Below are 26,392 nucleotides of genomic sequence, written 5' to 3'. Positions count from 1 at the left end.
TTTTTAATAAAACTTGAGATGATTTAATTTATTTTTTTCAAGTAGCAGATAAGTAAAAAATGTTGAGTGAAAATAGATTTTAACGGAAGTCCGGTTGATAAAATTTATCGAGAATCCTCGAGTTCTTGAGCTTCAGTACACTAGTAGCTATTTTAAATATTAAAGCAATAACTCTGTTGATTTTTATTCAATGAAAAATGAATTTTATTAAACATTTTTTTATTTTAATAATTAATTTAAGCTTTGTTGTTTTGTGGAAAATTGAAGACGATAAATTTAAATGTCCAAAAGTTCGTGAAATTAAAAATTTTGATATTAAACAGGTACTTGATAATTATTTTTAAATATTTACGATATTAAAAAAAAATAAAATTTAGTTTTTAGGATCTTGGTACATTGTCCAATACTACGCAAGTTCTGAAGAAGCGTTATCTTACAAGTGCATGCGTGCTGAATTTTCACTGTCAAAAGAAAATGTCAACGAAGTAACAATGAATTTTACTTATAATTTCATCGACGACCCGATAAATGAAATGATTGTCGGGAATATTACGTGGAAAATACCACTGCAGCATGATTCGTTGGCTCACTGGGTCCACGCTGAGTTTCCTTGTAATTTTTAATTAGTAATTAAAATTTTGGGTTATTAAATAATGACTTTAAGTAACTTGCACTGTACTTTCTTAAATATTGACATTCATAAAGATATAAGCTAATCTTGATGTTAGACTCATCAAGAGCTTTCATTTGAGTACCCACATCAATTTTTCATATATACATATAAATAATATATCTAAATATATAAAATATATGAAAAATTGATGTGGGTACTCAAATGAAAGGTCTTGATGAGTGTAATCTCAAGATGAGCTTATATCTTTAAAAATGTCAAGAGTTCACAAGATACAAGGTCATTTTTTAATTATGTGTCTAGAGATAAAGTATTTTTGAATGTAGCCTAAATACTTATCACAATAAATTGAATATCAGTGATCATTAAATAAATTATTTTATTATATCAACAGATGAAGAAGTTTACAACACTTATATCTTAGACTCGGACTACAAATCATGGGGATTGTTGCTACACTGTGCTGAGAAAAATAAAAGCCCGCGTTATCTGTCCAGTTTTATAATGAGCCGTAAAAAAAATATCGGGAACAATGTTATTTCTTACTTGCGAGATAAATTGACTCGGTGAGTAATTAAATAAAATTAAAATTGCCAACTCAATTATTTTTAATTTTTAATTTGATTTTAGGTATAATATTAATTTAGAATATGTATTTCCAATGGAACAAAAAAATTGTAAATTGTACGACGGAGATGCTCTCAAGATATCTCCGTACTTGGCTGCTAAAAAAGCTTACAACAAAAAGCATCCTTTGTAATTTTTAATTAATAAATATTAAATATTTTATTTTTCTTATTATTAATCAACATCTTAAATATGAAAATAAATTATTCAATATTTGTAAAACCTTTTAGAGCTAATTAATTTTTAAGTTGTAATTATTCTCTCAAAGCTGATCGTTCGTAGACTTTCATTGCTTTGTGCTGCTTGACAAAATTTTCCATCGGACAATTGTAAATCTAGACAATTTTAAATTTGTCTTATTATTATTTATTTAATCCATGGCAAAAAAAAAATAAAGAAAAATATTTTGTGAATTACCTTGGAAACAAACTTCAAAACAGCTTTACGATCCAGTTCGTAATTAGCACGTGGTCCCCATTCAAATAAAACAGAATCAGTTTCTCTTTGCTTACTCTTAATAAGGTACAATTGTTTCACAAATTTCTGAAATATAATTTTAAATAATTTAATTAAACTTAAAAATTTTAATTAAAAGAATAAATATGAATAAAGTTCTCACATCGCTGATTAAAGATTTGACATTTCCAAAGTATGGATGCTGACTTTCGTCCTCAGTGATGATATTCAAGTTTATTAAAAATTCCCATAACTCGTCTGATAAAAAAAAAGAAATTATATTTAATTTATATACTTAGTAAATGAATTTAAAAAATAATCAAGTGACTATTAACTTTAATATATAATTTTAATGTATAAAAATTAATTTAACAAATATTTGATAATTTTTTAAAAAATAAATTGACATTTAGAAATTTTAATAAATTAAAAATGCAATTTTTTTTAAATAATTTTTTGGAACAAATTTTATTGTTAAATAAAATTAAAAATTGGTCAAGTGACAGCTAACTTTAGTATCATTTTATGAAAATTAAAGTAGTAGATATTTAATAATTTTTAGAATTTTTATAAGAAATAAATTAGAGCAAAAAAAATTATTAAAAAAAAATTGTAAAAAATTAAAAATGCAATTTTTTAAAAATAATTTTTCGAAACAAATTTATTTGTCAAAAAAAAAATCAAGTGACTGCTAAGTTTAATGTCATTATCATTTTTAATGTAATAATAATAATAATAAATTATTTACCTTCAACGACAATAGCATTTTGATTATTTTCAGCACACATGAAAATAAAAGAAAGAACTAGAAAAAGCAGAATTTGTTCTTTAGCTTCAACATCTGACCTTGGAAGAGCCTTCAAGTGTTCGTTGACAATCATGTTGGCGATAAAATACTGAGCTCCTGTCGTGTTTACCAAATTGTAGCCAAAGATTTTTCTCAGCCTGTCTTTGACAATGACCATAACTGGACGAAAGTGCTCAGCATGCTTGCCCAAAACATATTTTTTAATGTCACTGGCTTTTACCGGGTACTTTTTATGGCTTTTCTCTAGCAAATATTTTATCACGCGACTTCCCAGAAGATCCAAGTTATCCGCTGGACCTTGTTGGGTCGCTGTTTGACGACGTGCTCGTTGTGACATTTTATTTAACTTTAATTATTCAAAACACTCTTATAAACTGGGGACTGTAATCGCTCGGTATTTTTTGGTTATAAATTAGCGTCGTAAACAAACCACAAAGGAAATAGCGCGCCAACTTGCTCTTGTACTCCGAGAATAACATAAGAGGGAGAAGGGATAAAAAAAACAATTATGGCGGATCGCGTTGCCATGACAACTAACAACAATGATGGCTGACGGCTTCTAGTTACCATGGAAGCAATGATGGCGGCTGGATTTGAATTCAATTAAAATAAAAACTTAGTAGAAAAATATCGAGTTAATTTAAGCTTTATTAAAATAATTTGTTATAAATAATAATAAAAATTGATTTAAAGGATATTTTATAATTTTAAGAATTTTTAACTTCCAGTTATCGCACAGAGTTCGCAACTTACTAGTTTCTTGCTCTAATAACTGCCTGCAGTATATTTGGTAGTCGTGAGATCAATTGATTTAAATTTAGGTTTTATACATTTTCTTCCAGCTTTAGCAGGAGTCACTCTGCTGGACGGCCCTGGAACAGGATCCGGATCTGTATGACTGGCTACGAGGCGTTCTTTTATTATCCGACAAATAATCATTTGATTCTGGTGACCAAATTTTATAGCGTACTATAGTACGTATACGCCGACGAGGAAGGGGGATTTTTTTTTTAAAGCTTCCTTTTCTCTTTTGATGTTTCTTTCAGCTTTCCAGAGCTCAAGGCGCTTTTTCTTGTCCTAATTACTGCCGGCATAATCTCCAAAATCTAGCGTAACAAAAAATTCATATATATATGAATGAGGTTAGAAAAAAAGGATTTTATTTTTTAAATAAAATAAGACGGTTGAAACTTAGTTTCCTGAATGTCGGGCACAGCGCGAACTTAAACTGCTGGGCTCATTTATCACTACGCTTTTTTTTTATTTATTGAAAAAAAAAAAGCGTTTCATTTTTTTTTATATAAACTTAAACGATCCATAATTGTGAATATATATTTTTTTTATATTTTGTGACTCTCTGTGAATGATAAGCACTAGGCACAAAATTTGGTCATTTTTTTCGTTTCCGTTTCCGCGCATGCGCACGGGCAAATTACCAGAAGAGCGATATATGTAAAATCGATTCCTTCACCGAGATATCGATTGTCAGAGTAAGTTCACACTCATGAAACAAAATAAAGTCGGCGCTTTGTTGTATTTTAACAGCTAATTTCTACAAATTAATTCATTTAAAATATTCGAACATTATTGACAACAATTAATTGTTATTCTTGATAATAAAATGATCAGTTTGGTATAACAGTTGTCTTATGTCATGGAGTCTTCAGTTAAAGATCAACAACAGAAACCTCAGAATGAATCTAACCTTCATCCGCCGGTATGGTATTTATTTATTTAAATAAATTGTTATTTAATAATTTCATTACTATAAAATTACAAAAAAATATCTAAAGTCATTTTTCTAACATTTTTCTTAGGTGATGCAAGAGACAATAGAACTAACTACAAATGTTATCGAGGTAATTTTCCCGCATAAATTAATTATTCTAACTTTATCAATAAAATTTTTAAATTACAGAAATTAAATAAAAATGTCGAAAAAAAAGCGAAGGTTGAGTGGGTCGTCAAGATACTGGTAAATAAAAAAGCTAAGATATTAAATCTACAAAATAATAAACTCAATAATGAAAATAATGATTGGTTTAATTTTTTAGAGAGCAGATTTTTTACAAGATAGATTTTTTTGTATTGTCCAAGATGGAGGTGAAAATCTCTTCAAGTGTATAATTCCTCTTTCATTAACTCAGAAATTTGAAAGCGGGATCATGTCTCCAGGGCGATGTATTAAAATCAAAGACTACGGTGTCCTTCGCTATGCTTGTTCATCATTTAAAGAAAAATATACGTAAGTTGTTGATGTTTGGATTATTTTTCTTCTTTAACTGCCAATTAACATATATTTTTTTTTTTAAGCGGTACTAAAAATTTTATTTTTGTGATGGGGGTGGTTGACTTTGATATTGCTAAACCAACACTAAAAAAAGTTGAAGAAAATCCGCCTCTACCATCTACTTCTAAAGAAAACCCACCTTTGCCATCTACTTCTGGAGGAAAGCCGCCACTTGCATCGACATTTCACAAAAAGCCGGCTCCGTTACCGGTTTCTGGATCCGCAGTACCTCAAAATAATACTCAACCTGGGAGAAATGTTATTTCAGTTCAGAAAACTAATCCAAGTCTCCAAGACCGGTAATTTAATTCACTTACACTGTCTTTTTATGATAGTTATGATTATCAATTATTTTTTTTTCAGGCCAAAAATAGTTCCCATGCCTCCTCTCCAAGACATTGTAAAATTACATTCAATCAGAACGATTGCGACACAAATGTATGTAATTTTGTTTAGTTTATACACAGATAATTTTATATAAATTTTTTTAGGACCAAGTTTTTGTATGGGACCCTAAAATTTTTTCCCGATTCAATAAGAAGTAATAATGCGTTATATATGGTGATCTCTGATGACAATCGATCTATGGTTTGCTGGGTTTATGGCTGGATCAAAAATCTTTTTAGAAAAAAAATGAAGGTCTTTATTGACTTTTTTTTTGAAAATATTTATTGAGAAATAATAAATTAATAATTTAATTTTTTAATAATAAAAATTTTTTAATTATTATTTATTATTACAATAAAATAATAATAATAATAAAGATTGACTTAAAAAATCATTGTTATTATTATGATTATTACTACGGCAAAATTTTTCTTTAATATAATAATAATAATAATAATAATAATAATAATAATAACAATAATTTCAAGTCAAACCTTATTCTTATTATTATTATTATTATTATTATTATTATTATTATTATTATTATTATTATTATTATTATTATTATTATATTTTGACAATAATTTTTCTTTAATAATAATAATAATAATAATAATAATAATAACACAGATTGACTTAAAAATCATTGTTATTATTATTATTACTACAGCAAAATTTTTTTCTTTAATAATGATAATAATAATAATAATTTTTAATTTAATTTTCAGGACGGTCTTAAGATAAGAGTAAAAAACTTTACAGTAAGGGGGGTCACCATAAGAATTAATCGTTTTCCTCAATACAATTTAGAAATGGTACTAAATTCAACGACCGATTTTCATGTTTATGATGGTGATAAGCCAGTAATTGTCCACTTGTTTGATGAATCAATCCTATTTAAACTTGATCCCAATGTTAAAGTTATAACTCATCGATATAGGACCTTGATGGATATCCTTAATTCTCACACCACCAAGTCTATTAGTAAGATTTTTTTATTATTACTTTTTTATTAGATTGTCTAATACAACGAGTGTATTTTTTCTTATTCAGATTTCATTGGAGTAATTGTTGATCAAACGTGTGTAATCCAAACTACAAGTGTCACTGTAAGACGTATAACAGTTCAAGATGAGTCAGGAACAGTAGAAGTAGCGTTATGGAGAAGAGATGGTGAAAATTTCAGTATTCCAATTGGTCAAATAATCATCGGTCACAATTTTTATGTTGATAGGAAATTTAGAGTTAATTTTACACCGTGTTCTAGTGGTCATACTTTGACTGTCGCTCCAAAATCTCTTGATGAATCAAGGTAGATTTTAAAAATTAGTTTCAATAGAAGTTTTACGAGTAAATTATTTTTTTTTTATTGTAGATTACGACAATGGATGACATCTCTTTATTCAAGTACTAAACGTCCTATTTACTTTGGTGAACAAGAAGACAGTGATGAGGAAAAACCAGAGAAAAAACCGGTACAACCGATAAAACGAGTGCAACCAATAAAACCAGTACAATCGATCAAATCAATACAACCGATAAAATCGAAAAAACAGAAGAGGAACCTGGAAAAAGAAAGAAAGAGACAACTTAAGATTAAACGCAGAAGAATACTTAAAGAAAAAGAAGAAGAATATTTTCGTGAATGTGAAATGGACGAAATAAAAGAAAGGATTGCAGTAGGAGAAGAGTTGGGATATTTGCAAGAAGTAAAGAAAAAAATGGAGAGAATGGCTAATCGTTACGTCCAAACTGATGGACTTTTTGATCTCGGAGCCAAAAAAGATTTTAAAACTTGGGCTTTGCCACCGGAAGTAATTCCAGCTGAAGAGTTACCTCGCATAGTCGAAAAAAATAAGATAAAAAAAATTTGATTAGGTTTTCTTTTATAAGTTTATAAATTTTTTAATTTTTTCTAATAAAACCAAATAATAGTTTCCATAAACGAAAATTAATTTAACAGATATTTGATAATTTTTTTAATAAATAAATTGGAGCAAAAAAATTGACGTAGAAATTTAAAAAAATAAAAAATGCAATTTCTCGAAAATAATTTTTGGAGAAAATTTGTTTATTAAAAAAATTAAATAACTGCTAATTCTAATGTCATATTAACCCATTTTTTTGGGCTAGGATCCTTGTACTAGGAAACCTAAACTAGTTTAAACCTAACAACTATTACTTACAATACCTACGCGGAAATGTAAAAATGAAAATTCTAAATTTTTTTTATTGAAAAAATCATTACAAAAAAATAAAAAAAAAATTTCATTTGTAAAAAACTTGAAAAACTGCAAGTGCAATTTTTACTTTTAATTTAATTATTAAAAAAAAATCAAATAATTAAAAACGTTGGCTAACTTTAGTATCATACTTAATTTTCATTAATTATATTTCTTATTTAAAATTTACCGCACTTTTCCTGCCATGTTTCTCGTAAGACCAATAGGAGCACTAGAAGCCTCCTGACCAATAGCGCGCGACCTACTTCAGCCAATGCTGATACAGTAGGTAGTCATTTCGCCGGCGGGTTTATTTAATTCAAGAAAACTTTAAACATGGCGAATATTTACTAAATATTTTATTACGGTGTGTGCTTTATTTATTGTCATTTTTATTAACAAAAAAGCAAGTGACAATGTTTAAAAAAAGGCATGAAGTATCGGTGAGTAAATTTAAATTGTTGAAAATAATTATTTGGACTAACAAATAAATTATTTTGTAGATAAAAGATATCAAGCATCGAATGCTGCGGGAGGAAAAAATTAAATGAAACTGTATTGAAGCAAAGTTAAAAAGTTTATTTTATTTATTGCAGTTCACAAGATGGTAATTTATTTATTTATTTAAAAAATCAACAATTAATATTACTAAAAAATTTTAATTACTTCTAGAAAAAGTCTAAAAAAAATAGGAACTGAATTTTTCTTAAAAAAATTTAATAAACAGTTTTATTGTTGGAATATAAAAAAGAGAATTATTAATAATTAATAACCGCGCAAGTCACTAAATAAACCCGGTAAATTCAAATAAAACAGCCTGAGAATATAAATAACCCTAATTATCCGCCTGATAACACCTAATTGATTATTAATTCCGATAAACTAATAATCGAGAATAAAACCTCCCACCGCCCGTTGGCCTAATTCCATTTTTTGCCCCAGAGACTAAAAGTTTTAGAAAAATAAAAAAAATCTAAAAAAAAATATCCTACGCCTCCAAAATAATTCAATTTAAACATATAAACAAGTAATAATAATAATAATAATAATAATAACAACTATAATAAGAATAATAATAATGATAACAAATATTATTTTTCTATTCTATCAACAGATCGCCACGCCCGTGTAGTGACTCGAGGTCAGACGTGGAGGCGGCTTCGACGCAGTCGCTCATCCTCTTGGGCAGTTTGCCTCGTAACCTGCACTCGTCTGATTTCCTGTTTTTAAAAATAATTGTGCAAGTGGGCTACTGAATAAAATAAATAAAAAAGAAGATAATTTGAGTGAAAAAAAGTGTGCAATAATTACTGCAGAAAGTGAGACATAAAAAAATGGCTAGAAAAAAAGAAGCCATTGACTATGTCTGTATTTAATTTTATAAAATAATAAATTTGTTGTCTGTTAATCGTTAAAAATTTATATCAGTGCAAGTGTTATTAAATTTACATGTGAGTTAAATGTAATTGTCAACGAGGTTATACGTGCGTGAATGCTCAACCGGTGACGTGAAAATTCAGCGTCAACTTCAGTCACGGCTTTATATATTTATCCACATCCAGGTTACAATTTCATTTATGGATAAAATATATCTATATATATGTACGGTTAGGAGTGACGTTTGCTTTCAGTAGACACGTGAGTGATGAATTATAAATTACTATAAATAAATAATACTCTATTATGTTTAATGGTAATAATAATAATAATAATTGACAGGATTTTTGGGTAATTCTGGTGGACAGTTACCCCAGTGGGAGTGCATGGACTCTCAGTCTGAGTCTCTTGTCACAATGGCGGATGACGAAGTGCTGTTCGACGATGTTTATGAGTTAGGAGAAATAATTGGCAAGTGAGTATCAGTGCACTGTTGTTATTATTATTATTAGTATTGCTGATATTGAGATTTCAAGTGAAGTGAGACAAAACAGGGTCTGTGGTGATGCTGGGGTTTTACTTGGTAATTAGCTTTCAGGTGTAATTCAATTTTAGTTGTGGATTTGCAAGGATATGCTATCTGGGGTAATTTGGATTAAGGATTATTTAAACTTGTCTAATAAAGTTTCAAGTTTTTTAAGTATGGTATTATTTGAGGTTCAAGTTTCTGCTTCTGTTGTTTAATCTAGTTTGGTTGTTTTGTGTTATGAAACTGAAACTAGTAAACTGAATTTTGTTTTTATTCTCCTTTTATTATATCAATTATAAATTACAAGTTCTGTTAAAGTGAATAGATTCAATGTTTTTTACAATATTTAAATTTTTTAAAAATCAAAATTAAAATGACACTGAAGTTAGCAGATGATACTAAAGTTAGCTGACGTTTTTAATTTTTTAATTTTTTTTTTTAATAATTAAATTAGAACAAAAAAATACTTTTTAAAAATTGCACTTAGAGTTTTTCAAGTTTTTAACAAATGGAAATTTTTTTTTTTTTTAGTCATTTTTTCAATAAAAACAATTTTTTTTATTTTTAAATGTCGGCTAATTGAATTTTCATACTTAGCAGACGTCTAAAAATTTTTGATGTTTTTTATTAATTAAATTACAACTAAAACGATATTTATAAAAAATTGCACTTATAGTTTTTTAAGTTTTTTACATGTGAAATTTTTTTTTTTTGTTTAATTAAAATTTTTTCAATAAAAAATTTCTAAAAATTTTTAAAGGCATTTTTTTATTGTAATTGATTTATTATAAAAATTTTTTAAATTCACAGCTGACGGCTAACTTCAGTATAATTATTTTATTATATTAGCACGTTTAGTAATTACAAAAGTTTCATAAAAAAATTTTTTTTACAAATAATTATTAAGGTAATTCGGCCCAACAAGCGAAAATTCAAGAAATCTCCCAAACTCCGTATAGAATTATTTAAATATAACCGAAGATAATTGCAATTAAAAATGACATTTTTACACAGGCTGTATGGGAGAAGAGAGAGAGAAAACCGTGAAGTTTTATTATTTTTGTATTGAAGAAATTTTAAGAATTTCACGAAAAACTAACATTATTTAGATTAATACATGTATAATTACCCTAAAAAATTCTGGAATTCCCTACCACATAGTTTTTGAGAAATCATTGATAAACTAGTAAAGTAAACAAATAAAGTCATGTGTGGAAGTAAGTGAGCGATAGCCCGTAAGAGAGGCGACACTAGCGAATGAAAGAGACAGCAGTAGCATAAACGATAGGTTGGGAAAGAAGAACTACCTCAAAAGAAAAACTTAAATTTATATCAAAATATCTTCAACGGGAAAATCAGGTATCGAAGGAATAACTTTTCTGAGATGATTAACATCGCAAGCATAAGAAACTCCCTTGCTCAAGGATTTCTTTTTCCAATTGATCCACTTGATCCTCTCAGAGAGATCTTTGCAAATAAACACATCCTCTGTAATAGCTGGTTGATACGGATCATTCAAACCCACAAAAGCAGTTCCTTTTTTGGTTTCTGGCTCGTAAATAACCTTCCAAAAGAATCTAGGAACCTCCAGAGCCCTGTGAGTTTCGTTCCCAAAAAGATAAACAGGCACTGGATTGTTATTCTCATCTTCAATCATCATTTGGCCATGAATGCCAGTGAAAACTTCCAAGTTGATTTTATTTTTAACCACAAACTTTCTGATACTGCTCTCGAGGATATTCCAATTGCCACCGTTGAAGCTTTGCCACTGAGGAGCCGAGTTTACGTACCAGAAGGTAGACCGTTGAACGTTGCCGTAAACAAAGTCGCTCTTGGGGACCATGTGGCCTCTGGAGAGAAACCGGGTCGAATTTACCGCGACGAATTTATTGACAAGTTTTTTTGATCCCAACAAAATTTCCAGGGTCGAAATCTGGGTTGATATTTTGTAGAGAATGTCAATATTGTGCTCGTAAAAGTCCGCTCCAAGCCACTGCCTCGGTCTTGGGAATCCCAACTGCAGGTTCTCGATTTTGCTGGTCAGTTTATAATGTGTGTAATAAGTCCAGTGGCGAGTGTCATTTCTACACAAGTCAATTGTTCTTATAAACTCTTGATTGTTGTTTTCGGTTATCAAAAACCCAATTTCTATCTGGGTGTTGTTGTTGTAACACCTAGAGGACGTTCTACGTGCCACGTGTTTCGGAAACGTATTACATGATACGTTTTTTGGGTTTAAAATAAACTCTTGGAAGTTGTAGAAAAATTTATTTTCGCGGAAACAAATCAGTTCTATGGAATTCAGTTTCTTATCGTTATCTATGCCTTTTAGATAGTTATTTTTCCCTAAGGCGATGCAAGATTATTATTAGATAATTCAAGGCATTAGTAATTGATTTTCTATAAATTTTTTACTAAAATTAAATTTACCTGGACAGGACAAAATAATTTTTTGCATTGCAAAAACATTTAATCGATCCATATGCTGCGGATACAAAAACATAGAAGAGTTATTTCTCGTGAGAATAAGCGGCTGTGGTGTTCCAAAATCTCCATGTTTGTAATTAATATTAATCTGACAAGAATCTAGACCATAATAATAATAATAATAATAATAAAATACAAAGCTAACAAAGTGATATTAATTGTAATATAAAAGCAAAAAGCTTTTGGTACTTACCATTAATAAACCGAGCGCTTACTAAAGTAGAGCATACGAGTATTAAAATAAGGCCAAACATTTTGACTAACTGTTGATATGTCCAAGCCTAAAAGTTTTAACTATACTCTCAAGAATCAGAATTCCAAATGTCAATTATTTATTTATATACGTGCGTAGATCTTGTGCGAGATATCACATAAATACAATAAATACAAATACAGTTATAAAAAGGTTATTGAACACGTGGGTCTTTCGATTTATTAAATCTAAAATATCAATAACAAGTACTTGTTATCATGGTCAGTTTATTATTGACTTATTTGATATTAAATCTCGTTTTTTAAATTTAATTATTTATCGGTCATTTTTTAAGGGGCAGATTCTTGAAAATTTTATTATGTAATTTAAATAAATGATTTTATTTACAGGGGACCATTCAGTTTAGTAAGAAAATGTGTTTTAAGACTAACTGGACAAATATTCGCTGTAAAAATAGTCGACGTTGCAAAATTTACATCAAGTCCCGGATTAAGTACCGCTGGTATGTAAAAAACTATTAATAATTTTTTAAAGGTATTTTTGTATAATATAAATTAATAAAATTTTCAGATTTAAAAAGAGAGGCGACAATATGTCACATGTTGAAGCACCCACACATCGTGGAGCTGTTGGAAACGTACAGCTCCGAGGGGATGTTGTATATGGTGTTCGAATAGTAAGTATTTTATTTATTAATTTATTTAAAATTTAAAATCTAACTATTTATTTATTTATTATAGTATGGATGGTTCAGACCTTTGTTTCGAGGTGGTGAGACGCGCAACCGCTGGATTCGTTTACAGTGAAGCCGTAGCTAGGTAAATTTTTATTTTGTTTAAGAAATTTTTTTTATGAAAATTATTTTTATTCTGAGTAATTTTTTTTTTCTAAAATTATTATTATTATTGTAATTGTAATAATAATTTTTATTATAATAATTACAATTATAAATAACAGAAATATCTTTGAGTATTTATTTAGAAAAGATAAAAATAATAAATAAAACCAGATTAAAAATCTTTGTGAGTTTATTGATTGATTTTAATCGTTGGTCACTCGAATCAGTTTGCTGTTCATATCTGTCGTATGCAGTTAGATGAATAATGAGTCCAAAGTTTTTATTTAGGTAAAATAGTTTATTGGTTTTAAATTATAAATTTGTAATAAAAATGAATCGTTTATTTGAGAAACCCCATAAGTCATATTTTTTTTTGAAATCGGGCTTATTGCATTTTTCGGCTCTTTGAATTTCCCTTCACTTATATACCAGCACTAAAAAATATTAAATCCGTGTTCAAGACCCAACCAATCGGTCAATATAAATCTCGTTTAGTTGAGAAACCCCATACGTCAATGACTTGAGGGCTTTTTTGAATAAACATTCAATTTCAAAATTCCAAAAATAAATTTCTTTTTTTCAAAAAAACTTCTTCTGAGAAGAAAAATTCAGTTCAATGCTAAATACTTAAATTTTCATAATTTTCTTAGTGTGGGTTTCAAAAAATTGAATTAAATTATTGTTTTATTGTTTGATGTGATTTCACTGATTTTAATTTTAAAATGATTGATTATTAGATAATTAGAAAGTAAATTTACTGTTAAATACTTGAATTTTAATGAGTTTTACAATATTCGCTTGATGGATTAAAATTAAAAATATTTTGTTTTTTTGTTGACTCTGATTTAACTGATTTAAATTCTAAAATTAATGATAACCAAATGAAAATATATTATATTTACTGTTAAATACTTTGATTTAAATAATTTTTTCAATTGTTAGTTTTATAAAGTTATATTGTGATAAATTAAAATGTTGTTTTATTGTTGACTTTCAGTTCACTAATTTGAATTTAAAAATAGATGATTTATTATAATTTTCGTTAATTGTAGTTCTAATAAATATTTTGTACTTAATTTTATAAATATAATAAATAATTCACGGAGAAAAATTAATAATATTAATGATTTTATTACTATTTTATTGGTTTTGGTGAGAAACCGCAAAAGTCAATCAACTTGAAATCATTATTATAAATAGTAGTAATTAACAATTAAATTTTTTTATGCTCGAACATTTTTTCAAGATACTAACATTATTATTATTCATCATTGGTTCATGATGTTAATGCAAACTTAACCGAGAAAAATGTTTTTTTGCTTCTCCTGAAAAATTTACTATTTTTGACTTATGGGCTTTCTTTCTCAAATAAATCATTCATAAATATTTATTTATTTTCAGTCATTATATGAGGCAAATTTTAGAGGCTCTCAAATATTGTCATGAAAATGACATTATTCATCGAGATATAAAACCACAATGTGCATTGCTAGCCGGTAAAGAAAACTCGGCGCCTGTTAAATTGCGGGGATTTTGTGTCGCTACACAACTACCAGCTTCTACAAACAATACAGGTAAATATTATTTATTAACCACAACTTACCGCAATAATAATAATAATAATAATAATTATTATTATTATTATTATTATAATGAATAATGTATCTCCGGTAATAAATGGAAGGTGAATAATAAATAAAATAGTAAACAACACTTACACAAAAAATACAAAAAAATGTTTAATATTAATGCAGAGAATTACACGACCGAGTATCGTCAGTACCTCAGCCCAAAGGGGCAGCTGTACTTGAAGACCGATAGCGAGGGTAAGCCTTTAATTCAAAAAAACAAATCAAAAGTAAACAACATCCAAAATTTATTTATTAATATTGATTATTAATAAAATAATAATATTAAAACAAACAAAGCAATAAACCTTTCACCTTTCAGAGGATTCATTCGATCATATGCTACAACACACGAGCCTTTAATTTATTAATTACACCTTTTTTAATTATTATAGTCGAATTTTACTATTCACTAACGCAGCCATCACGCCGATATTTATTTACATTTGCTACCGCTTTGCTTGCTCCCTTTTTATCTCGAGCACAACACATTTTTTTATTAATATTAAAATTTAGTTTTTTTATCAGATTTAAGCACGTTAATTTTTTATATTATTTTTCGGACTGTAATTGAACAATTACAGTCTGAATAATAAAATATTTTTCTAGATAAATATTAATAAAAATTTATTACAGTATTTACCCCAAGACCCATAAAATAATTTTTTATAAAAAAATAAAATAAGCTTTTGTATTTTTAAATCAAAAAAATTAATTTGAATCATTGCATGGAATTAATTTAATTACAAGTAATGACTAAAATAAATTATCACATTAATAAGCAAAAATAAAATAACTAATGCACTTTTTGCTAATAACACCTCATCCCTAAAATTAACAATTAAATTTATTTTTTAATGTAATTATTAACGAAATTTATATTTCGCACTAGGGAGAGTAGGCTGCAGGCATTTCATGGCTCCCGAAGTGATTCAACGTCGACAGTACGGAAAGCCAGGGGACGTTTGGGCCGCTGGGGTCCTCTTACACGTATTATTGACTGGTACTCTGCCGTTCCTGGGATCTGGTGATCGTTTAAGAGAGGCAATATGCCGAGGACGTGTTCAAGTAATTAACAATCACATATTTTTATTGCTAAATATTTATTTGTATTTATTAAAAAATTAACTGCAGATGGAATCTCCGATATGGGATTACATTGGTGAGCCAGCGAAAGATTTGATAGAAAAAATGTTGACAGTTGATGTCAACCATCGGATAACGATACAAGAAGTTCTTAATCACAAGTGGCTTAGAGTAAAACAAAAATAATATAATTTAGTTCTTGGTATTAATTATTTAAAACAATTTTTATAGGAATTTCTTTTCAGGACCGAGACAAGGGTGCTGCGCGAATTCATTTAAGTGAAACTATTGAGGAATTGAAAAAATTTAACTCTAGAAGAAAGCTCAAGGAATCTGTTAGAAAAGCCATTGACTCATCCAAGTGGCACTTAGATAATTCTAGTGATAATTTTTCCGACGTCGGCGACGATGATATTATTTCCAAAGGTATTTTTATTAGTATACTGAAGTTAGCCGACATCTAAGAATTTTTAGATTTTTTTTTATCGAAAAAATTAATACAAAAAAATAAAAAAAAAAAAAATTTCATTTGTAAAAAACTCTAAGTGCAATTTTTAAAAAATATTTTTTTGTTCAAATTTAATTTTTTGAAATTTTTTCATTTATTAAATAATAACTAAAAAATATTTTTAAAAAATTGCACTTATAGTCTTTAAAGTTTTTTACAAATGCAATTTTTTTTTTTATTTTTTTGTAATAATTTTGCTATTAAAAAAAAATTCTAAAAATTTTTAAATGTCGGCTAACTTAGTTTTCATATTTTTATTTTATTTTATTTTATTTTTTTTTTTTTGAACTCTTTAACTGACTTTTGTAACTTATAGATGCTGTAGATGAAATATTGGACTCTCTAGATGACATAGAAATTTTACAAGAGAGTGCGAGGCTCACTCGTGCTGAAGTGCTTTCTGCTGTCGATGATTATTGGCTGCGTGGACTATTGGAGGTAAAAAAAAAATTATCCTCATAAAAGAATCAAGCGTAATTTGAGCTTTAAAATAGTAAATCTTGGAACAAGATAAAAAAAAGAAAAAAAAACTGCTCATCAAATCACTTATCCTCAATGCTAATTTAATTTTGTCGATACTAATTTTCCGTGAAATTACCTTGACGATTGCGCTCGATGATTATCTAAATAAAAAACCAACTTTTTCTTAAATAAAAAATAAATCAAAATAAAGCAAAAAGTACTCAAATATTTGAACCATCAGCGGAATATCGATTTTTGCCGAGCTTGCGCTTTTACGGCCGCTGTATTTACTATTCCTTACTTTACGTGCATCCAATCTTATCCGCTACGTAAAGTGTTTTAGAGAAAAAACAAAACACAATATCAATAACAACAATGATAATATTATCAAAAAAATAAGCAATATTTTATAAAAACCCTTTCTTTTTTTTTTTTTTAAATTAATTTAGTAAATTAATGCTCTAATTAATGAAGAAAAGTCAATTGATTTTTTTGAACAATTCATATTTATTTTATGATTTATTTAAAATTACACATTTATTGGTAAGGATTATTGTTAATTATTTGAGTAATTTATAGATTAACTGAGTAATTAATTTTCAACAGTTGTACGACAGGATCGAGACTAAAATAATTCCAACGCCGACTCGACCACCGCCAACAGATGCCTCAATTCGCTTGCGGGAAGTGGAGGAATTATTACGAGAATTGGAATTGTCCAAATTTCGTAATATCGATCTCTGTGATTTACATGAACTACAGGAATTGCTCAGTCAACCTCATATTAAGGTAAATTTTATAAATATGATAAAAAAAATTTTTTTCAAGAGTCTAATTGTTATTCTTGAGCTTTGAAGTAAAGAGATAATAGAGAATCTCTTTGGAGAAAATAGAAAAAAGTCATTGAAATTGGATAATTAGACCGTGTAATGAACAAAGTAATTACGTGTCAAAGGTGCGTTTGTTCGTTCGCTGATTACGCGACTAGTTGTTGAATTTTAACGAATTTTTGCAATCGATACGCCAGAGGGAAATTAAGCTGCAAAAAATTGTAAAAAACTATGACCTAAATAGTCTTTTTTTTTTTTTTAAATTTTTCATTCCTTCAGATGTAATTGAGCAATTCATTTACTTAAGAAGAAAAGAAAACAGTTTCCAACTTTTAGTTCTCAAAAACTATTTCTATAAAATGACCAACCAAGTTATTTAATTAAAGTTGGCGGGTCAGTACCCTTTTCGAATGAGAATTTTCGAAATAAAACAATCGGAAATAAAGTGTGCATTTAGCTGGTCTAGTGGCACTATGTATGCTCTGTAAAACAGGACTCGAAAGTTATTTAATAGCTCGAATAGAAGTTATTATGAAATCGGTTAAACGCGCCCCAGATTTCTTTCCGATTCGTAATAACAATCCATTTGGATGTGAAACCCGCGAATTATAATTATAAAATGATATTTAATCTCTTATTAGTAGATTTTATAAAAATCTAACTATTGCAGCCGTCCTCATGGCGCAACTTTTAAAAAATTTAGCTATTTTCTGACTCGAGCTGAGTAAAAAAATTTGGAAAATCCAAAAGTGCACGCCTCATAACGCTCATTCATTTTTTAAGAAAAAATAAATTGTGTAACTGATAAAAAAAAGAAAATTATAATTAAGTAATTTCTTACAGAGTATTTTTTTTTTTTTTTAATATCAGCGCCCTTTTTTTTTGTTATATGCGCACGCAGTCTAAAAAAATCTAGCTTTATCAAATGGCGCCATAGTTTTCACGTGACAAATAAGAAAAATTCGTTTGTCTTTGTACGGTTATATCGTAATAAATTTTAATAAAAATTCAATTTAAAAAAAAAATACGTAAACTAGGCTATTGATATGAAATACGGACCCAGTTCATCGCATTCGTAAACTAATAAAAAAGGTCCGGTCTTGAAATATCAATTTGTTCGGGAGTAATCATTGGTACATCCAAAATGGGGTGACATCCGGACGTCCACGTAAAATTTTTTTCAAAACGTTTTTTTTTTCAAAATAGCAACATGAAATGATTTTAGAAAGTAAAAGATGGTTTAATTTAAGTGTTTTCTCCGTGTACATCTACTTATATTATTGTACAAGTGTAATATGGTTGTGATAGAGGCATTTAAAGATCACAAAATTGTTTGACCTTGACGAGTCGAGTATAAAGCACAACCTCACGCACTTCGCGCTATGAGGCGTGCAAATGTAGTTCATTCAAAAGTTTATATATGTATGTATTTATACGATATAACGCGGCTTGTCCAATACCAAGGTTAAGTTCGAAGATGAGCTTAATCGGGCGAGTAATTTGAAAATTACAGGATTTTTTAATTTTGAAAATCATTAAATTTGCTGTTTTTACTACTTCAACTTGGTATAATTACTGAATTAGACAAGATATTAAAATTCGGTAAAATGCATCGTAAAGCTCTTTTAATAAGCTTCAATTTTCACTACTCAGAAGTGTTAATAGCCTCAATATTACTCCTTTTAGAGTTCGTTTAATGAAACAGTTTTACTATTGCAGCTGTTTTAAAATTATTGTCTGCATCATAGCTTAATCATGATGTAAATTCAATAATTACAATATTGATCAGTCTTTCGTGTAATGTTTTTGGGTTGGTCGTCAGTAAATATGTCACAAATTAGTTCTAAATATTGGTTTCTTCAATTAAAATTTTATCCAGTTTCAAAATTCTGATTATTATGTTCCTAAGCAGTTACTTAAAATTTGGACATTTATAATTCAAATCTTATAATTTTTCAAATTTTTTCATAAATATTTGAGAAACTTTTTCTACACAAGATAATTTTTTTTCCAAAATTTGATCTAAATAGTTTTAAATTTCATTGAATTTTGTTTTTAATTCATGAATTAAGTTATACATTATTAGTATTTATATTAATTTATTAAAAATCAATTTTCTTTATTTTAAAAATCTACTTCCATTTCGGCTGCCGAATGGCCTTTTTCATAATTTACATCTGACATGATCATGATGATAATAATAATTATCATTCTCTAGCTCGATTAATGTGTTATGTATGTGATGTGCTGATGAATAGAATATATATGGATCTATGGACATAGTACATAACAGTAGTTTCTCTCGTTAACATGTGAGTTGTCAGAGTGTCGCTTGGGGCGGTTTTGCGAAAAAAAAATAGGAAAAAAAAAAAAATTACAAAATACGTGGGCGAGGGTGGAATAAAACGGCGGGGATAAAGCGTGGGTTGGAATGGGTGGTAGTGGGGTTGAAACGGAAGTGACGTGTTGGAGGTGGAGCAGAACACGGTGGAGAGGGATGTTCAACCGGGATATGGTTAAAGTCCTAGTCTACTGCAGAACGCTGTTTAAGTGAGACGTGTAGTTGGTTTAGTTGTTAGTTTTATTATTGACGACCGCGCTTGTTCATTTATTTATTTATTTATTTATTTATTTATTTATTTATTCATCCTCTTCCACTTCCACTTCCACCAGACATCTGCAGCCTCTGCCAAGCTTCCGATCCTGGCTAACATTATTTATTTAACTTTTTAATTATTTACTAACTGGCGAGACATCTGCTAGCTAATGGACAAATTTTAATTCAAGGTTCCTTTTTATTTAATCTTCAATCTGTCTGATTTCATATTCAATATCTCTTTTTTTATTTTTGTTTTTGTTACTACCCCTGGCTCCAGTGACACCGTTTTTAGTGGGTGAATTCGGAAATAGCTCCACTCGATATTTCAAACATTTTTAATTTTATAAATTAGATTTTTAAATAAAAATTCAATCAAGTTAAATATTTATAATTTAATAATTAATATGATAAATATTATATCATTATTTGATTTTATTATTGATTTAAATCATTTATAATTTAATATTAAATATTTAAAAATTTTATTTATATCCAATTATAGATTATTAAAACAAATTAAAGTAGTAAAAAAATGATTAAAAACTGGATTAATTATAAAAAATTTAAAAAAGGACCTTTTGGTAAAAATGAATTAGATTGGGAACCCACTAGAGCAAACACTAGTGACGTAGATACAAATTTAAATTGAATTGTTATGTGAACCATGAAGCACGTACCGAGACCCGATACACCTACGTAGATGTCTAACACGAGTGCCGAGAGAGTATCAATGGTCGCAAGATTGCCGAGCACTGCGCAGCATTCGAGCCACAGAAATGTCGGAGAACCACACGGCACACATCCACTATCAACTCTATCCACTATCCACGTGCCTTTTATACCGCACTGATATCCAATACCATTTCCCAATACTATTTATCCCAAATACGAATGCCTCCAGACCATCTAATCCATTTACTATTGCAAATTACATTCCATTAAAAGTAAAAACAATAAGAAATAGTACTCAGCCGACACTCGATCTCTCGATAAATAGCCGCCTTAAAGAAAGATTACTTCTTACGACTATAACTTTTCTCAATTACAGTATCGACAAGTAAGAGATATAAAATTTAAAAGCTTAGCTCAATACTATTCGACTGTATATATATATATGATATTTGATATATAACACACATTTATCTTGGTTTTAGTAAAGACAAACGCCGCTGAAATTCATTTTGTTCGGTATTCATTATTCATTAGATTTTGGCGCTCGAGCAGGGACCTGGATTTATTGCTGCCGTAAAAAGCTCCGACAAGGCGATCATCCGTTAGATTTATCATAAAGTTTAAGCTTCGTTCGCTTTTTCCCAACTAATTATCACTGCTGAATTTTGAAATAGAGTTTAAACTTTCGGGTATTCGCGTTTTTATGTCTCGAGAATCAATTGTGCTGGAATAATTTTTTTTTTTAGCTTATCTTTAGTTTCCACACTGATAGAAGAATTTGCTTATAGTTAAAAATATTTGTTAATATTTAACAAATCATTTGAATGATTTATTTGAGAAAGCCCATAAGTCAAAAATAGTAAATTTTTCAGGAGAAGCAAAAAACATTTTTCTCGGTTAAGTTTGCATTAACATGAACCAATGATGAATAATAATAATATTAGTTCGAGCATAAAAAAAATTTTATTGTTAATTACTATTATTTATAATAATGATTTCAAGTTGATTGACTTATTATAGGGTTTCTCACCAAAACCAATATAATAGTAATAAAATCATTAATATTATTAATTTTTCTCCGTCAATCATTTATTATATTTACAAAATTAAGTAGAAAATATATATTGGAACTACAATTAACGAAAATTATAATAAATCATCTATTTTTAAATTCAAATTAGTGAACTGAGAGTCAACAATAAAACAACATTTTAATTTATCACAATCTAACTTTATAAAACTAACAATTGCAAAAATTATTTAAATCAAAGTATTTACACAGTAAATATAATATATTTTCATTTGGTTATCATTAATTTTAGAATTTAAATCAGTTAAATCAGTGTCAACAACAAAACAAAATATTTTTAAATATTTTTAATTTTAATCCATCAAGCGAATATTGTAAAACTCATTAAAATTCAAATATTTAACAGTAAATTTACTTTTTAATTATCTAATAACCAATCATTTTAAAATTAACGTCAGTGAAATCTTATCAAACAATAAAACAATAATTTAATTTAATTTTTTTAAACCCATACTAAGAAAATTATGAAAATTTAAGTATTTTACATTGAACTGAATTTTTCTTCTCAGAAGAAGTCTTTTTGAAAAAAAGAAATTTATTTTTGGAATTTTGAAATTGAATGTTTATTCGAAAAATTCCTTAAGTCATTGACTTATGGGATTTCTCAAATAAATGCGATTCATTTATAAGAGACCACTTTTTAGTCCTTAACAAATATTTCTTAGTATTTAATAAATGAATATCAGATTTATTAAATACAAACAAATCATTTTAAATACTAAGAAATATTTATTTAATAATTTAATTAACAAATATTTTTTAATACAAATAAATTCTTCTATCAGTGCAGTAACTTTTATTTTTTTTAAACTGGACCTATAACCTGATAGTTATTCAATAAAATTAATTAGTATTATTTTGAATGATAAAAATTACAGACAGATTGAAGTAATAAATATTTAGCAACCCTAATTTTTTGAAAAAATAAAAAATAATTAAAGGATTTTAGTGTAAAAAGTTTAAGCAAAAAATGGTGGTAATAGAAGAACCTATTAAAGTGACAATTAAAAAGCAGCGATGTTAAAAACAATCTAACTGCCATGTGATGATGATGAACTGCCCTGGGACCAGGGACCACCAACTAGTCTCGAGGTCGCCGGGATGTTGCTACCACACGTGGAACCCTCACCAGCACGTGTTCCCCCTGTGCCGGCGGTGCTTGAGGCCTTTGCTGACTCTCCATCCCTCGGCACTTTTATCAACGTGCCTCCACGCGTCTCACCTAACGCTGTGCCATGACCACCACGCTCACCACCTTCATCACCTCCATCATCACCACCAGCATCGGTCTAGGTCCGCGGAAACTACTCCCACGCCGCTAAACCGGTTCGACTGGCGATCTTCATCATCATCATCCGCGAATCCATCCGCTAGTTTTCGTTATCACACTCATCCTCTAAATGCCTCAAAGTTTTCCCTTCACCAGCCCTCAACTTCACATTTTTCCGCTGACTCTACGCCTCTCGACTCGTCGCACAACGACTCTAATTTCAATACTCACTTTCACGACTCTAATTTCAATAGTAATAACAACAATAATAATATTAATAATAGTAATAAAAATATTAAGGATAACAATGTACAAAAGAGTGGTAGGACCAGTCAGAGATCCTCTTTTAAGCTTAATAAACCTCCGGGTGTCGATCTCACCAGGTGGATCGGTGAGGAGACCAAACGATCGCTACCAATTCATGTTTACAAATATTATCTAGCTTTTATTAAAGAATATCACCGGCAACATTTCAAGGTAATTTTTTTATAATTAAAATTCAGCCAATTTAATTAAAAAGTATATTTAAATATTGAAATAATTATTAACTTTTAGAGAGAGTTGATAATAATTTTATATTGAAATAAAATCGATTGACAAATGCAAATATTGAAACGAGACAATCAAATAAAGTTTTATAATTAACAAAATCAAAGTAATTTTGTAATCAACAGAACAAAATCAATTCTCCAATTACTGGAATAAAACAAACACCAAAGATTTACTGGATGTTGATTTTATTTAACGTCGACTTAAACTGATGACCGTTTAATTTTTTTTAATTAAAATATTTCCATAAATCCGCCCGGAAAATCAATTAAATAAATTTATTGCCTCTATCCAGCTCTTATTAAATGAAAAATTTAATGAGAGTTCACAGTCATTGGACGGGACTTTATTTCAATTTATTGATAATTTATAAAAATATATATATTACTCTATTTAATATCAGAGATAGAAAAAGAAAAATGATCAGAGTCTTTATGGGTTGTATTAATTTTAATTAAAAAAATAATAAAAAGCCTTTGAGCTGCAATAACAATTTAATTATAAATACTGTGGTGTGTACTCGAAAAACTTACCACCGTAATTTATTAACCCTAGAAAAACATGTTTTATAAGATAAATTAATAAAATGTATAGAGTATGAGAGCACTAAAAATGATCTCTTGTAATTAAAATTCATCTTTCGTCCGTAGCTAATTAAAAAGTCACCCTGTTCACCTTCAACTCTCGTGCCCTTTCTCATAAATAACCAAAAGGAAACTTTGAATATAATTTATCCGAAAAAAATATCCTTGCTCCAGAAAAGTCCTCATCTCTGTCGAGAATTGACGCAGGCGCAATTACCCGGCCTTGACTAATTTCCCATTTATTAAAACACACTAGTGTTATAATATAGTGTAGTCGATACAATTGCCGAAAATCAATCAGAGAGTGATTAACGGTCTGTAATTATAAAGGAAATAGTTAGAAAGTAGAGAAAAGAAAAGAAAAGAAAAGAAAAGAAAAGAAAAGAAAAAGGGCTGCTGAGGGTTGAAAAAGTATTGACAATGTTGATGATGATAATTATGATGAAATATCGGTGTTAGAAAAGAAGGATGCAGGGATGCAGGCAGGCATCCAGGAAAGTCGGTATTAAATAAAACCCTCGGAAAAATTAACGACATTTATAGGGCAAGGATATGCGCATAAGATCTAGGTGGGTGTAGTGTTGCGGTGTAGTCCAGAATAATGTGGGTAAGTTGGATAAGGCCATCCCCTCTTTTATGATGTGGGTGTAGGGGAACAACCATCAGGCAACCCTAGTTGCGCGAGTTGCGCGGTGGATGCTGCACCAGCTAAATAATCTCACCACTCAGATTCAGTGCTGGAGAACGCGGCATCGCTATGTGTCGGTGTCCCGTTGCTACCACACTCAGTATTATTATTATTATTATTTTTATTATCATTTTAATACTTTTAATATATAAAATTAATTATTTGTTTATTGTTGTTGCTACTGCTACTGAGTATTTAATTATTAAAAAAACAATATTTAGATTTAAAGAGGGAGAAAACGCAAAGCCTAATTCTTACTATAAAGATACTCTGTTTGCAAGCAGTCTCTTCCATCACAAGCCATTTAATATTTAGTGGACAAACATTTTAATATTTATATACTATTTTATTGTTGTAATAAATATTTTATTTTTTAAATTAATAACTAATAGTAATATACGTCGGTTGTGAGTGATTTTTAAATAAGTATTGTGTCTAGTGTTTAAATTTTTAAATAGATCAAGAAAAGTCTGGAAAGAAATTTAAAATAATTCAATTAATTAAACGTGGAAGCTAATTTTGAATTGTCAAAAAGTTAACACCAAAATAAAAATAAAAAAAAATAGAGTCAATAATTAAATAGAATTTAAATAATAAAAAAAGACAAGACTGGAGAGACAAGCGAGACAAGCGGGACAAGTTTAATTAAATATAAATAAAAAAAGATTAATTGCCGGTCGGGAAAATGGATCTGTACCGAGGGAACTGGGGTCCCCATAGTTACCCGAGTATGCCGTCGACGTCGATGTCGACGAGCACAAACGTGCCAATATGCGACGCTGGGGCAAAGTGTTGGTCGTCTAGACCGTGCAAATCAACGGATTCGCTGCCGACAAGGCCTATCGATTACTACATGAGGTCGCAGGACAACATGAGGTCCATGGAGTCGATGAGGTCCTGCGAGGTCAGGGACATTCATCCTGAGATGGAGCAGGTCTGTACCGAGCAACCACGAGGAGGAGTCGAGGGATTCCGAGATAGAGAGCACCGGGAGTACACCACGAGGGCGATAAACCACCCCTGCAGATTGATGGACCACAACGGGCACAAGCAGGGCCAGTACTTTAACCACGACCACGGGTGCAGGTCCGTCGATCACGTTCCCCAGCTGTTTGAGCACAGGCCCTCACTACCCGTCGGAATGGTCAGGACCCCCGGTTCCCCTCACAACGAGCTAGATCGCCCGGTCAATTGGTCCTGCAGGTCTCTAGAACATCCTGGCAGACCTCTACCTGTCGATTCTGTTATTTTTGGATCCCATTTACCGCCTAACAAGTTTTTTATCGACAACAGCCATCTCAGGGTCAATTGCCCGGTTCACAGTCCCTTTAGGTTTAAGTTTCATCACAATGGATTCAATGATTGTCACGTGCATCAGGTAATTCCTGAGAGAACTTTTTACTAAATTTTCCTCACGGAAAATAAAGTTTATCCAACTTTTTACTTTAAATTTAAATTCTACCAACGTCATAAGAAATTGAGAAAAATTTATAACAAACTTTCTTATAGAAAACTTTATTTCTAAAAAAAAAAAAAAAAACAAAATCTATTTTATCATTT

At 29.2% G+C, this 26,392-nt stretch overlaps 5 protein-coding genes and 1 long non-coding RNA gene across 10 annotated transcripts in view; 4 read left to right on the top strand and 2 right to left on the bottom strand.

The window, feature by feature from the left end:
* Window positions 1–45: 45 nt before the first annotated feature.
* LOC123264102 (apolipoprotein D) lies at window positions 46–1,420 on the top strand. Its single transcript, XM_044727186.1, has 4 exons — window positions 46–323; window positions 378–612; window positions 1,026–1,197; window positions 1,262–1,420. The coding sequence occupies exons 1-4, from the start codon at window positions 198–200 to the stop codon at window positions 1,389–1,391; spliced, it is 663 nt and encodes a 220-aa protein (XP_044583121.1). The 5' UTR covers window positions 46–197; the 3' UTR covers window positions 1,392–1,420.
* On the bottom strand, window positions 1,233–9,800 carry LOC123264101 (non-structural maintenance of chromosomes element 3 homolog). 2 transcript variants are annotated; one of them, XM_044727185.1, is made up of 5 exons: window positions 9,785–9,800; window positions 2,463–2,886; window positions 1,878–1,972; window positions 1,676–1,801; window positions 1,233–1,593 (listed from the first exon to the last, which is right to left on the bottom strand). In XM_044727185.1, exons 2-5 carry the CDS (start codon window positions 2,857–2,859, stop codon window positions 1,513–1,515), a joined length of 699 nt encoding a protein of 232 aa, XP_044583120.1. In that variant the 5' UTR covers window positions 2,860–2,886; window positions 9,785–9,800; the 3' UTR covers window positions 1,233–1,512. The 2 variants fall into 2 exon arrangements, with proteins under 2 accessions (XP_044583120.1, XP_044583119.1); XM_044727184.1 differs by lacking the exon at window positions 9,785–9,800 and having other exon boundaries at window positions 2,463–3,105.
* On the top strand, window positions 4,012–7,162 carry LOC123264097. 3 transcript variants are annotated; one of them, XM_044727179.1, is made up of 12 exons: window positions 4,012–4,239; window positions 4,340–4,381; window positions 4,441–4,497; window positions 4,577–4,767; window positions 4,836–4,917; window positions 4,948–4,973; window positions 5,004–5,111; window positions 5,176–5,250; window positions 5,304–5,451; window positions 5,928–6,183; window positions 6,253–6,511; window positions 6,575–7,161. In XM_044727179.1, exons 1-12 carry the CDS (start codon window positions 4,177–4,179, stop codon window positions 7,071–7,073), a joined length of 1,806 nt encoding a protein of 601 aa, XP_044583114.1. In that variant the 5' UTR covers window positions 4,012–4,176; the 3' UTR covers window positions 7,074–7,161. The 3 variants fall into 3 exon arrangements, with proteins under 3 accessions (XP_044583114.1, XP_044583113.1, XP_044583112.1); XM_044727178.1 differs by having other exon boundaries at window positions 4,948–5,111; window positions 6,575–7,162; XM_044727177.1 differs by having other exon boundaries at window positions 4,836–5,111; window positions 6,575–7,162.
* Window positions 7,848–26,392, top strand: part of LOC123264095 (peripheral plasma membrane protein CASK) — a 27,716-nt gene continuing 9,171 nt past the window's right edge. For both annotated transcript variants that reach the window (XM_044727174.1, XM_044727173.1), the window contains exons 1-14: window positions 7,848–7,864; window positions 7,925–8,028; window positions 8,536–9,059; window positions 9,141–9,273; window positions 12,418–12,530; window positions 12,599–12,704; window positions 12,769–12,846; window positions 14,268–14,440; window positions 14,621–14,692; window positions 15,387–15,562; window positions 15,629–15,751; window positions 15,826–16,006; window positions 16,405–16,526; window positions 17,157–17,339. In XM_044727174.1, coding sequence (XP_044583109.1) covers window positions 9,185–9,273; window positions 12,418–12,530; window positions 12,599–12,704; window positions 12,769–12,846; window positions 14,268–14,440; window positions 14,621–14,692; window positions 15,387–15,562; window positions 15,629–15,751; window positions 15,826–16,006; window positions 16,405–16,526; window positions 17,157–17,339 — 1,416 coding nt within the window. In that variant the 5' untranslated portion in view covers window positions 7,848–7,864; window positions 7,925–8,028; window positions 8,536–9,059; window positions 9,141–9,184. The remainder of the gene's footprint in view (window positions 7,865–7,924; window positions 8,029–8,535; window positions 9,060–9,140; window positions 9,274–12,417; window positions 12,531–12,598; window positions 12,705–12,768; window positions 12,847–14,267; window positions 14,441–14,620; window positions 14,693–15,386; window positions 15,563–15,628; window positions 15,752–15,825; window positions 16,007–16,404; window positions 16,527–17,156; window positions 17,340–26,392) is intronic.
* Window positions 10,484–12,229, bottom strand: LOC123264099. Its single transcript, XM_044727180.1, has 3 exons — window positions 12,008–12,229; window positions 11,758–11,913; window positions 10,484–11,673 (listed from the first exon to the last, which is right to left on the bottom strand). Exons 1-3 carry the CDS (start codon window positions 12,066–12,068, stop codon window positions 10,655–10,657), a joined length of 1,236 nt encoding a protein of 411 aa, XP_044583115.1. The 5' UTR covers window positions 12,069–12,229; the 3' UTR covers window positions 10,484–10,654.
* LOC123264103 lies at window positions 19,590–22,007 on the top strand. Its single transcript, XR_006509271.1, has 3 exons — window positions 19,590–20,167; window positions 20,482–21,036; window positions 21,974–22,007. It is a non-coding gene; the product is annotated as an uncharacterized LOC123264103 (long non-coding RNA).

The sequence above is a fragment of the Cotesia glomerata genome, linkage group LG4 (assembly GCF_020080835.1).
Source record: "Cotesia glomerata isolate CgM1 linkage group LG4, MPM_Cglom_v2.3, whole genome shotgun sequence".
Lineage (NCBI taxonomy): Eukaryota > Metazoa > Arthropoda > Insecta > Hymenoptera > Braconidae > Cotesia > Cotesia glomerata.
The sequence above is the reverse complement of the archived record's forward strand: the minus strand, read 5'-3'. Positions and strand labels throughout refer to the sequence as shown.

What these genes read in the sequence shown, in the direction of transcription:
- LOC123264097 (XM_044727177.1), top strand. Translation starts at nt 4,177, where the DNA reads ATGGAGTCTTCAGTTAAAGATCAACAACAGAAACCTCAGAATGAATCT. An exon ending in AATCTAACCTTCATCCGCCG is followed by an intron (nt 4,240 to 4,339) that starts GTATGGTATTTA and finishes CATTTTTCTTAG; the next exon opens with GTGATGCAAGAGACAATAGA. An exon ending in TAACTACAAATGTTATCGAG is followed by an intron (nt 4,382 to 4,440) that starts GTAATTTTCCCG and finishes TTTAAATTACAG; the next exon opens with AAATTAAATAAAAATGTCGA.
- LOC123264102 (XM_044727186.1), top strand. Translation starts at nt 198, where the DNA reads ATGAATTTTATTAAACATTTTTTTATTTTAATAATTAATTTAAGCTTT. An exon ending in AAAATTTTGATATTAAACAG is followed by an intron (nt 324 to 377) that starts GTACTTGATAAT and finishes AATAAAATTTAG; the next exon opens with TTTTTAGGATCTTGGTACAT. An exon ending in TTGCGAGATAAATTGACTCG is followed by an intron (nt 1,198 to 1,261) that starts GTGAGTAATTAA and finishes ATTTGATTTTAG; the next exon opens with GTATAATATTAATTTAGAAT.
- LOC123264099 (XM_044727180.1), bottom strand. Translation starts at nt 12,068, where the DNA reads ATGTTTGGCCTTATTTTAATACTCGTATGCTCTACTTTAGTAAGCGCT. An exon ending in AAGCGCTCGGTTTATTAATG is followed by an intron (nt 11,914 to 12,007) that starts GTAAGTACCAAA and finishes ATTATGGTCTAG; the next exon opens with ATTCTTGTCAGATTAATATT. An exon ending in AATTATTTTGTCCTGTCCAG is followed by an intron (nt 11,674 to 11,757) that starts GTAAATTTAATT and finishes GCATCGCCTTAG; the next exon opens with GGAAAAATAACTATCTAAAA.
- LOC123264101 (XM_044727185.1), bottom strand. Translation starts at nt 2,859, where the DNA reads ATGTCACAACGAGCACGTCGTCAAACAGCGACCCAACAAGGTCCAGCG. An exon ending in AAATGCTATTGTCGTTGAAG is followed by an intron (nt 1,973 to 2,462) that starts GTAAATAATTTA and finishes TTTTTTTATCAG; the next exon opens with ACGAGTTATGGGAATTTTTA. An exon ending in TTTTGAAGTTTGTTTCCAAG is followed by an intron (nt 1,594 to 1,675) that starts GTAATTCACAAA and finishes AAAATTGTCTAG; the next exon opens with ATTTACAATTGTCCGATGGA.